At 39.3% G+C, this 12,455-nt stretch overlaps 1 protein-coding gene across 2 annotated transcripts; it reads right to left on the reverse strand.

The window, feature by feature from the left end:
• Positions 1-848: 848 nt before the first annotated feature.
• On the reverse strand, positions 849-8,269 carry LOC126763331 (defective chorion-1 protein, FC125 isoform). 2 transcript variants are annotated; one of them, XM_050480723.1, is made up of 6 exons: positions 8,046-8,269; positions 7,797-7,976; positions 4,952-7,733; positions 4,500-4,885; positions 3,361-3,581; positions 849-1,461 (listed from the first exon to the last, which is right to left on the reverse strand). In XM_050480723.1, the coding sequence occupies exons 1-6, from the start codon at positions 8,052-8,054 to the stop codon at positions 936-938; spliced, it is 4,104 nt and encodes a 1,367-aa protein (XP_050336680.1). In that variant the 5' UTR covers positions 8,055-8,269; the 3' UTR covers positions 849-935. The 2 variants fall into 2 exon arrangements, with proteins under 2 accessions (XP_050336680.1, XP_050336672.1); XM_050480715.1 differs by lacking the exon at positions 849-1,461 and having other exon boundaries at positions 3,509-3,595.
• Between the last annotated feature and the right edge of the window lie 4,186 nt (positions 8,270-12,455).

Genomic DNA, 12,455 nt, shown 5'->3' on the forward strand with positions numbered 1-12,455 from the left:
AATATTTGGCTGAAATTGGTCAAGTAGTTCTAGAGATATAGGATTTCATTCAAACTTGGGCGATGCCACCCCATTTTTCACTTTTGGCAATAACTCCTATGAAGCTTTTTCGTACCATAATTGATTTAAAATTTAATGTTTTGACGCGATTATTTATTGAATTATCGCCCATTTATTTTAACATTAACATCTAATTTAACCCATTTTCATAGTTAAAAAATAAATATTGGGAGTATTTATTTTTAGGAATATATTTTGGGGAATATGGTGAACAAACCTATTAGAATTCGGAACCATGCCCACATTCAAAAATTTTCAGCTCAAAGATGCCCTTTCCACTGCGATACCCTATACCAAATAACCATTTTTTATCTGCAATACCGACCCCTCTTGGGTGCCTGGAAACACATCTATCAAGTTTCATCAATATATCTAAATTTTTATTCAAGTTACCGCTTATACAGGCTAATGGATAGACTCATGAATAGTGTCTGTGGCATAGCTGAACTTCTTACTATGCAATCCTATTTTTCTAATACAGAACTCAGATGATTAACTTTCATTTTTAGTCCTTTGTTAACAACAACTTTACTTCGGCCGTTTTGCTTTCTGTTAATTCCATAGGAGATCAAACTATCTATTATGTGTTACTTCTCCAAGGTAAATCACTTCATTTAATTGGTATGTATACCAATTTATGGTACATACATATGTGTTTCAAAGTTATCTAATAAAATAGTTTTCCGGAGTTATCTAATAAAATAGCCGGCCTCCGAACGATAAATAACCTTTTTGACTCTTATAAAATCACATCAATTATTCCTAAGTCTTCATTTGTACAAAAATAATTCTATTTTACACATTTAATTATTTTATTTTATTTTACACTTCTCAATTACAAATATTTGGTAGGCCACTTTCAAGGACACATTATTCTAATCATCATCATCAAATAAAAAATAGTCTGTAACATCTTCGCTTTTAGTAGTGGGATCAATGTTTTGAATGGAGCTGAGATCTGATGGTAACAATTCGGCAGCACCCAATTCTGTTGGTGGGTACATCACTGTTTTAGGTATCACGGGCGGTTTCACAAATACTCTGGTCAAATTAAGAGCGCGCTGTTGATCACGTAAGCTTTTATAAAGCTCCGGAAAGCTCTTTTCAAATTGCACACGTACTTTCAGGAAATGATCCAGAATACTGGGTGTGAGTATGTTGTTTGTGTAACCACGCGAATTCCGTTTTAAGCGTTTGCTATTTAAATATGCTTCATAACTTCCACCACCCACATAGAGAGGATAGTGCAAATCATACGATTTGTGATTCCATGGATCGCTTTCATATAATGGTACAGATTGTAACTCCATAAAAGGTGTTAAGATATTCGGACTGAAGCTGAAAATCGACCCTACATTTTCAGGATCCATAGAAGATGAACTTTCTGGATTAACACTAGAGCTGATCAACGTGATTTTGAATGAGTTTTGGAGATGGAGATATGTGATGATCATTGGCCGCATTTATGGGGTGAGCATGAAATGATAAATGTAAGAGAAATTTCAAAAATGAGCAATCGTTGTAATGGAATTCTAAATGCAGTAAGAAAACTTAATCAAAATAAAACAATTAAAACCAGCTATGCAAGTATTATTTAACAGACCTTGAAATTTGAGATATGTATAATTATTATATGTCCTTATTTTTCTATATAACTTATGAATAATCAATATAATTTATATAAATATATGACTTCTCTATCACTATTTAGCGATACTACTTTGTTCGACCTTTGTCGCTATAACATTTTCTACTTTCTGCTTTCGTCGGGAACGCATTCGTTTTGTTCGTGCCCTAGCAGTGGTAGCAACTTGACCAGGACTCGCGGTCGTAGTTGCCGGCGAAATTGGCATAACCACAACTGAGAGCTGTGCGGGCTTACCATTCGTCGTACTCTCAGTTCTTGGGTTTAAATCGTAGAGTAAACTTAACAGTTCCACCACTTTAGCCTTATTTTCTTCGGCTGTATTGCTTAGAGACGATCTTAGCTGCGACATTGCGTTAAATTTTACCGGTACGGTGACAGGTGCAGCGCCACTGTGCTTTCTAGCACTACTGCTCTTGAATTTACCACGCATGGCATATGGACTGAGTGTAACTTCCTCAGAGTTTTTCTTTAAATGTCTCAACTCATCGTTCACAACATGCACATGCTCTTTAATAGAGTAGTTCAGGTCCGGTAATTTTTTTCCAAATGCTTTACCCTTACTCTTGTTTGACAATTTTTTACTTTTCCGGTCCTTATCATGCATCGGGATACCTGGCGGAGTATAGCGTTTAAAATACTGTTCGTTAGTTTCCTTCGAAACTCTATTGTTTTTTTCCTGATCGTATTCACCGCTTTCCATAGCTAAAGCCAGTTTACCGCTGTTCAAATACTGCCAATGATGCGACTTAGTCAGATACTTGGATTCATACCCTTTGGCCTCCATTTCCCGTAACCACTCTTCGAATTGGTTATCATACCTGCATCGTTTGGAGTTCGAGTTTGAAGCCGATACTGCCGTTTTTGAAGGCATCCTCGTCGCTTCATCCTTCTGTACACTCTCGTAAAAATGCAATGCCTTGATATTCGATTTTATGTTGCCCAAAATTCGATCTCGACACTTGTCACAGCACGTTTGCATCTGTTGCTTAATAAGCTCCAACACGGTTCTGAGCTCACTTTCAGATGTTTGCGTTTCATTCACATTTGAAACGTTTGCGTGCTGCGAATCTGTAGGATCGACAATAGCCGGCGGAAAACTATTATTTTCTACGGATTTCATATGATCCTGTTTTCTTTTCAGAATTTCACATTCTTGTAGTTGAATTTGTTGCATTTGGGGTTGTACGTTAACTGGTTCACGAACAGCACTGTCGATGATCTTATGATTGTTGCGCTGGCTATGTTGATCAGCTACATAAGGGGTAGGTTCTGAAAACACCTGCAAATGAGTAGGAACGTGGTTCAAAATAGGCATTTGGACGCCATCGTAATACGCTTCATTGTTATGTCTCTCAATGGTGGTGGCGTCTTCACCGCCTGTGTTGATCTCCATTGGCGCTTTATTCGCCTCCTCCAAAGCAGCCCGAATGGAAGCGGCATTGTAACGCATCAGAGCTTCCGCCGGATCTTCATCGGGGTTCAACGTTATCTCTTTTAATGAGTCCTTATACGTTTTACGTAACGCATTTAAAGAATTTGCGTCAATCGCTTGCAGCGTGCCATAATTAGCGTTTCGTTTATGCCTTATGCAGTCTCCTTTGTAAGTTTTACCTTTAGCTAAAATACTGTTTAGTCTTAACTTACAATCTAACCTTGTTAACTTTGACGAAGTTGTGGTTGCCGAAGTTGTAGGCGTTGTTATTGTAGTTGTTGTGGTAGATTTTGGCTTATCAGTAATTGAAGATGTTTCCGTCTGCGATGTTGGTTGTTTTTGATTAATGTTTTCAGTGGCCGATGACGTTTCCTGGTAAGTTGTTGTACTTGGCACAACTGTGGTATTAACGGGGTTGCGGTCTATGTCGGACATCATTTTCTGAAATGCGTCACCTGTTAATGATATGAAATTTGCACGGAAACCAAAAACAAAATTTTGATGAGCATGAGTGAAGTAATTAGTAACTAAATGATAAATGATAAATGATATAGAATGAATATGATCTATCTACTATCACTATAAAACACGTTACAGATATGGAAATAGGCTATTCATAAAGGTATTCTCAAGATATACGGCATTTTCAATATCTACTTGTATGTGTGAAATCGAAACGATGACAGTTGATCATTAATTAATATCTCTTCTTAAAGATATGTACATATATTCAGCTTGCGCCAGCTATAGTTTAGAGGTGAAATTAATGGAGTCGAGATAGATCGTTAGCCTTATTTAATGGATATGTTTTGTGTCGCTAAGTACCGAAGTTATTCCTGCGGCAATAAAATCTATGTAACTGAAACAGGTGCGGACTTTTATCCGACCAAGGACTGCCACCTTAGCAACAATTTTAATATTATTTTTAAATAATCTTTCCTGTTGGGACAAGTACAGCGGATCGCCAGACACTTTTAAATAGCGACCCCACTTCTGAGTGAACATTTTTAGTCCCTTTTTGTTTTCCGACAATATCAAGTTTCGGCTTTAGAAAAAGAAGTCCAAAAACATCCAGGAATGGTTTAAACGCCAATTATAGATAAAAAATGTACATATATATTTCAGGTCTACAGACACTGACCTATACGTTAATATTTTTGCCAAATACACAGAACCATATATTCAACCTTTTATCAATACAGAAACAAGCTGACGGTGGTAACAAATATTGAAATTATGGTAATTCGATATTGGATATTCAAAAGTCTAAGATTTAAGCAAACTACGAGTCCACGACAATACTATAAGAGGCACTACAGATGTGATAATCACAAGTACTTAATGATTAAAATTGCTCACCATTTGTGAGTGCTCCTGAAGCATTGCTCTTATTTCATCATCTCCAACAGCAGTTCTGTAAGATCCGCTACTGTAGCTTCCTGCGGCACTTGCACCGTAGCTTCCATAACTTGGTGCATTTCCAGCATAGGCGTTAGGCGTACCATAACTTTCACTACCACCGCTACCATAACTCGCCCCATAGCTGGGTTTGCTGCTTGAGCCATAGCCTGAACTTCCACCGCCATAGCCACCAGTGTTATAAGTCGATGGACGGCCACCGGCATTGTAATAGTAATTAATAATTGTCGGTCTCAAGCCAGAATGTGATCCATGTTTTTGTTTTTTCCCTTTATCATGGCCTCCACCCAGTCCAAGCATATCGAATTCATCAAAAGCGGAGCCGCCTGATCGATCAAATGAGTCAGTGGGGAAGAGAGTAATATTGTCGCGTAATATACCAAATAGATTACCTTTAAATCGAGCTTTTCCAGCATTCTCAGACATTTGTGGCGTAGCCTCACCGACTACGTTTTGTTCTTCGGTGTGCCGTTGCATATCCGGCGACATTTGTTGCAACATCATGGTACCGTCTTGTGTACCCATTTGCGGCATTTCCTCGGTCTGAGGTTGTTGCGATATCATAGGCGTGTGTTGCATTAGTATAGGCAGCTGCTGCATCGCTACCCGAGGATTTTGCATCATCATCGGTATTTGCTGCGCTACCGTCCGGGGCTCTTGCATCGTCCTTGACATCTGACGCATTTCCATTGGAGCTTGTTGGGCTTCCATATGTGGTTGTTGCATCATAGGCATCGGTATATGCTGCATCTCATTTGGAGCTTGCTGCGCTAGCATCTGAGGCATCTGCTGTTGTTGCATCATTGGCATCGGCATCTGTTGTATCTCCATTGGAACTTGTTGTGCTACCATCTGAGGCATCTGTAGTTGTTGCATCATTGGGATCGGCATCTGTTGTATCTCCATTGGAAGTTGTTGTGCTACCATCTGAGGCATCTGCTGTTGTTGCATTATTGGCATCGGCATCTGTTGAATCTGCATTGGCGCTTGCTGTGCTAGCATCTGTGGCTCTTGAATTTGTTCCATAGGTGTTTGCTGTGCTACCATCCGCGGCTCTTGCATCGTCCTTGACATCTGTCGCATCTCCATTGGAGCTTGGGGGGCTGACATATGTGGTTGTTGCATTATTGGCATCGGTATATGTTGCAACTCCTTTGGAGCTTGCTGCGCTACCATCTGAGGCATCTGTTGTTGTTGCATCATTGACATCGGCATGTGTTGTAATTCCATTGGAGCTTGCTTCGCTACCATTTGAGGCATCTCATGTTGTTGCATCATTGGCATCTGCTGCATCATCATAGGCTGCTGTATTGCTACTTGTGGCTTTGGCTCCGCCCACATTTGTCTCATTTGCATTAACTGGGGATCCTGTTTAAAAGCTTTTGCATCTGAATTCCGATTTTCTTCATTCAGCCACTGTCTATTCATTGGCGTCTTTGCATCGGATGGCCACTTACGTTCTGTTGTTTTGGAAGTATCTCCGGTAGCTTGATTACCATCTAATTCCGGGTCGCCTGATGGCTTATTACTCTCTGAAGATTCCAACATTCGAATTCCATTATCACTTGCCATGCGATATGCATAGGCCATCAAGCGCACAATGTCATCTCTTGACATTTGTCGTGGAGCCATCATTGACTTAGAGGTTTGGCGTTTGATATTTATACCACTTGGCGTATATATGGGCATCTTTCCAACTTCTTTGCGATTCGCAATTGCGGCTTTATGCAAAAGCTTTTTGACATAATCGTCATTCAAAGCTTTCTCAATATCAGAGCGGGTTATCTTATGAATTGGTATCTTACTCAACATACTAGTATGTGTGTTAGCATTAGCATCATCTTTAAAATTCTGCGACTTTGAGCCCAATGACGCTGCACGCATTTCCTTAGCTTGACGTTCTATGTCCTGTAGGAGCTTCAATTCGGTCATAACTTGGCGTTGGAACGCTTTCAACTTTGTTTGTAGTTGCTTTTCTTCGACATTTTTCACTTTAGATGCATTGGGTTCTTTCACTCCAAGGTCATGAACGTTTTCAGATGAATCAGCGGGAATGCGGAACCACAAAATTGGTAATTTCTTATGTAGAAGAGCTTTTTGTAAGGCCGACGTCATTTTCAATTCATCCATGTTCACATCCTTTTGCCTTTTCTGGTCATGGTCAGCTATGGAAATGGTATCCGGTTTGACACGAACTTCAGATATCTGTGAAGCTGCTGGTTCTGCATCTGATGCAGATGTGGATGGATCTAGCGATTGCAGCGGACGAAGATTAAATAAGCTGCCTCCCTGGCTCAGCATTTGGTTACTCGTATCTATGACAGACTGAAAGTTGGGTAGTTGAAATCCACCAGAAGCTACATCGGCATTAGCTTGTTGAAAGGCCTGGCCCAGCATTTGTGTACCTGCGTCCAAAGCTGATTGAAAATTTGGTAACTGGAAACCAGAACTTGAATCACTATTTGGTTGTTGCAAAGCCTGACCCAATAATTGTGTTCCTGCATCGAAGGCTGACTGAAAATTTGGAATTTGGAAGCCCGTAGGCGCTTGTGGTGCAGCACCGCCTGCAGAAGCAGCGGCTTCACCTTCCGCTTCCGGCAATGCTGAACCTACTGAAGGATCGGTGGATGGTGGTGCCTGCCCTAACATTGGAAGCTGTGACATATCTAAACCGGGGAACTGTTGAAATGTTTGCGATAAAAGTTGACCCATCGTCTGAGAGAAATCTTGCGGCACAAATTGCTGTAATAACTGCCCAGCATTCTGCTGTAACAATTGATTGGGATTCTGTTGTTGCATTTGTTCCAATGACTGCGCTAACATCTGCCCAAAATCAGCTTGACCGAATTGAGCCAAGAACTGACTAAACATATCATTTTGCCGAATTGTTCGTGCAGCTTCCTGATGTGCTGCTCTCATCGCAGCATTAGGATTACGGTCTTCAGCTAACACCAAAACAACCTTTGAATCGGCTGGCATCTCATCGCTCGCTGCAGCTCCTAATTGATGTGTTGAACCCAATAACGAGGGCGCGCCCAAAAGAGACGTGGCAGGGAACAAGTTACCCATTAGTAGTAAGGAGTTCAACGCCGGAAACATTGCACTAAACAAGTTGAATGGTGTTGGCAAGATAGACTGTCCTAGGATCGGTGGAAACAAAGACTGGCCCACGATCTGTGAAGTAGAAGTAGACGATTTCGTCGTATAAATTTATTGCTAGAAAAGCACATTTCAAACCTGGTCTGCACCGCGTTCATCTTCGTCCTTTTCGGTTGTGAGGTCTGCAGGTGGCGTCAAGTCGATTGTGTCCTCATCTTGAGTCGTTTCCGCTGCTGCAGTTGTTGATTTGTCTTGGGACGATGCATTTGAGGACACCGATAAAGCCAGCAAAAATGCCAGCACCGCAAAATGTTTACACTACAATTAGGATATGCAATAATTTACCAACAACAAATAACGCATTCAGCATTTTTTTTTTATTCATACCCAAAACATGGCTCCAACGCATTTACGATCACTCGGTCGCGTTTAAAATTTGAACACACACACGCACTGATGGTATTTTCAGTAGTCTTATATTAAATCTCCTTTTATCCTGCAGTTATAAATATCCTTTTAGTCTTGTCTCACTTGTATCACTTGCTTAATAATCCGTTTGTATTGCACTAGATACCTGACACTGGACACCGGCACACGCTCGCCAACGCGTTCAACTTCTGACTAACCGTAATCGCTTGGCCCGCATACACAAATAGATTTTTTGCGATCAAATAAATTGCAGACGTCGAATATTTTATTCTGACATTATTATTGTAAAAGCGAAAAAAGTGGCAAGTGGTTTCGCCAACGTTTTGTTTTTTATTTCGGTTTGTTATTTTCTTTTTGCGCCCAATTTCAGCCAAACGGCAGGCAGCTGAAACTGCAAAAAACACAGTAAAAACAATAGTGAAGGTTCTGAAATCGTTGAGCAAAGGCCAGCAGCGAATGGCCCAAAATTGCACGCACCAAATAAGAAAGCCGTCTGTACGTACTTTTTTGTATGCAATTCCGTGCTTTCTTCAAAAATAAAAGTTTTATGCATCAGTACATGCACACACACACATAACTGCATACGAACCACTGAAAAAAATAACAATTACAATAATCGTAACCAATTGACAATAATAATTTTTTGCACAGTAAGCGGGAGTTAGACACGCATACATGTGTATATTTTGCCATAAATTAACCGACATGTATGTATGTATGTATATGAGTATAGCACATTTCCGCATATGTACAAATAGTGAGAAAACTACATATGTACATATGTATGGGCATTTCCACCATATAGAAGAAGGCTCACCACGAACAAAATATTGAAAGTATTAAAAGCTAATGCATATTTAATTTGGAAAAAATACTCAGTTCTTCCTAGAAAATTTTTCAGATAAAGAAATTAAAATTGCTAAAATTTTGTTTCGTCATTTTCATTATCGCAGCACATCTATTGTCGAAGACCACGGCTGTGGCAGGTTAAACTCCTACCTGTCCAAAAAAAACCCTGACATACAAAACATATGTATATTGTGACAAAAAAGCACCCGGAAATTGTAATTAAATTTATTTCAAAAAATGTATTTTGCTAAGATGGCAAGACTGTCCTCAATTACTATGCCAAATATGAGAGCGATCTGTCGACCAGTTTGTTTACAGCAGTTCCTTAAGGGGTTTGGGGGAAACCAGAATTTTCAAAAAATTAATTTTCGTGAAGTGTAATATCTTAAAAATATTCTCAGAAAATTTCACGTTGATCCGATTAGGTTTTGAGTTATTCGACAAATAAAAAAGAGAGCTCGGGCACTTCAAAGCGCTCAGGGAAACTTTAAACGCGTTTTTCTCAAAACTATGTTTTTTGAACTGGCGACAACTGTAACTCGGAAACCGCTCAGTAGATTTTAATGAAATTTATACAGCTTTTAGAATACATAATAAACCCAGACCTGATCGAAGGATTTTTTATTTTCAAAAATTTCGATTTTTTAAGACCAATTAACTGTTGATTTTTCTTTTGAATTTTTGAATTTCCTGAGGCCGCCATTTTGTTAATTTTTGAAAAAAAATCCTTCGATCAGACCCAGCATTATCTATTTATAAAACTAATATTTTTCGTCCGATTGATTTGAGATGAATCTCTAAGGACTTATGGTTGTCACCGCAAGTACCTTTTTTGGAACTGGGTCAACACAAACAACTATAACTTTGGATATTAAATTTTGTTTTTTTTTTTTTTAATTTTCGTAGCTTCAAATCAACATATTCTATAATAATGCCTTATTACTGCTTTTGTAAAATAACACGATAGCAAAAAAAAATACTGAAAATTCTCATTTTTTCGTGCCTCTGACTACCCCTAACCCCTTAAGTCGGTACACCTCAGTAGTGCGTTGCGATTTTTACAATGGCTTAAAATATCGAACAAAGAATTTGTCCCTAATTTTGTATTTTTAACCAAATTTCGTGTGCGGAATCGTTGCGAATGTTGGAAAAGCTGTTGTTAACATGATTTACAAGCCTACGAGTGGTCCAAGGTTGAAGATACACCTCGTACTGGACGACCTTCAACCTCTTCAACTGTTGAAGTGTATATCCTACACAGTGCACATGAAAATCGTCAGGCAAGTGTTAGAAGGATGGCAAGAGACCTCGACATTTCTTACGAGTCCAATGATTTTGGAAAGTTGGTCTCTTAAAGCATGCTTAAACAGTCGAATTCCGATTCCACGTTCATGGTTTACGTTATAACTGCCGATGAAGCATGAGTTTATGAGTATGACGTGCAAACAATCATCGGAATAGAACCCGTTTTCAGTCAATCGAAGAGATAAAACAAAATTCGCTAAAGGAGCGGAAGGCCATCCCAAAAACTGCTTATGAAAAGTGTTTCGAGGACTGGAAAAATCGTTGGCATAAGTGTATTACATCTGGTGGGGATAGGACAAAATAAATATTGATGAATAATTATATATTTTGCGTTTTATTTACAATTTCCGGGTACTTTTTTGTCACAATGTATGTTCGGTATATAACGGCTCCCAGCATGACACTAATCACCTGTTTGCATGCCCAATGAAGATAAGATAAGAAATGAAACCAACTCACTTAACACCCCTCTCCCTATGGTCCGAACCTAATGATTTCGATTAAAGTTAACTTAATGCTTTTCCCTAGGAAAAATCTAAATAATCGCTACAGCAATTGAGAATTCCGATCCCGGTAGGGGTTGTCCCCGATCGCACCTCTCTTTCCTTCACTTGAACGGGATATTATAAGAGGATTCTGCTTTCCGGAAGGTAATTACTATGGCCAGTGTATGATTTAAAAAACACAGAATACAACTGAGTTTGAATATTTAAAAAGCACCAATTAAATTTGTGACAGAAATTGTAAAATGATAAATAAAAAATAATAACGTTCATTGAAATTTAAAATCGCTATTTACTTGGGAGAGGAATTAAGATGTTGCTACAAAGTACAGTAGTTTTGCCTTACAAGCTTTGTGACGAATATGTCTGTCAGTGACTATTATTTACAAGGTGCGTTCCAGAGTAAACAGGGCTTAAAAAAAAACAGAACAAGTGGTTTTTTCGGCAAAATCAATTTATTTTATTCATAATAGTCTCTGCTTCAATACAGCGGTCCAAAAGCATGTCGAACGAGTGTTTTAGCTCGTTGGCTGGTATGGCGACCAGTATGCCGGTGCAAGCCTTTTGAATGTCCTCTACGTCTGCATAATGCTTTCCTTTCATGGGCAAATGCATTTTTCCGAAAAGGAAGAAGTCGCACGGTGTCATATCAGGGGGGAAAATGTGATTTTTGGTAAAATAATCGGTCACAAACGTCGATCGATGAGAGTATTTTTTGGTCGTCAGTCAATTTGTGCGGAACAAACCGTGCACACACCTTTCGTAAGCCCAAATGTTCGGTCAAAATGCGATAAATCGACGTTTTGGAGATGTTCAATTCCATTTCCATCAATTTCAATAATGATTTCGACTGATTTTTAATGAATTCACGGACAGTTTCGATGGAATTTCCAGTCTTCACGGATTTTGATTGGCCCGCATGTTGATCGTCATTTATGTTCCCACGACCACTTTGAAAACGTTGAAACCACTCGTGCAGTCTGCTACAGGATAGGCAATCATCGCCATAAAGTTGTTTCATCAATTGAAACGTTTCAGTAAAAGTTTTACCAATTTTAAAACAAAATTTAAAGTTGGTTCGTTGTTCGAAGCTCATTTTCGCACCGGTAACACAAACATACTGACACTTAAAACGCAATAACTTCACTTCCAATCGATGAAATGTCATGAAATTCTCACAATCGATAAAGATATCAGATTCTAATGCACCAGTCGACATATAGATGGCGCCACCAGGGGGCGCTAGATTCAAAAAGTCCTGTTTACTTTGGAATGCACCATGTGTACATATATTCTCGAGTGTACCTGAGCAATTTCCAAACTAATGCAAACGACGAATATCGCATTCGATAGAACGATGAGCTGTATGAAATATGCGACGACATTGACATAGTTCAGCGAATTAAGAGACAGCGGCTACGCTGGCTAAGTCATGTCGTCCGAATGAACGAACACAGCTCTGAAAATATTCGACGCAGTATCCGCCGAGGGTAACAGAGGAAGACCTTCACTTCATTGAAAAGACCAGGTGGAGAAGGATCTGGCTTCGATGGAATCACCAATTGGCACCAAGCAAAGAAAAGGAAGAACGACTAGCGCGCTATTGTAAACTCGGCTACAGTCGCGTAATCGGTGTTTACGCTAATCAAGAAGAAGATATGTATGTACCAAAAATAAATTACTTAACAAAGGGAAGATAACCTACACAAGA

The sequence above is a fragment of the Bactrocera neohumeralis genome, chromosome 2 (assembly GCF_024586455.1).
Source record: "Bactrocera neohumeralis isolate Rockhampton chromosome 2, APGP_CSIRO_Bneo_wtdbg2-racon-allhic-juicebox.fasta_v2, whole genome shotgun sequence".
Taxonomy (NCBI): Eukaryota; Metazoa; Arthropoda; class Insecta; order Diptera; family Tephritidae; genus Bactrocera; species Bactrocera neohumeralis.

Coding starts and splice junctions, on each gene's coding strand:
- LOC126763331 (XM_050480723.1), bottom strand. Junction 7,734..7,796: donor ATGAACGCGGTGCAGACCAG/GTTTGAAATGTG, acceptor TCTACTTCACAG/ATCGTGGGCCAGTCTTTGTT. Junction 3,582..4,499: donor TTCAGGAGCACTCACAAATG/GTGAGCAATTTT, acceptor GACGCATTTCAG/AAAATGATGTCCGACATAGA.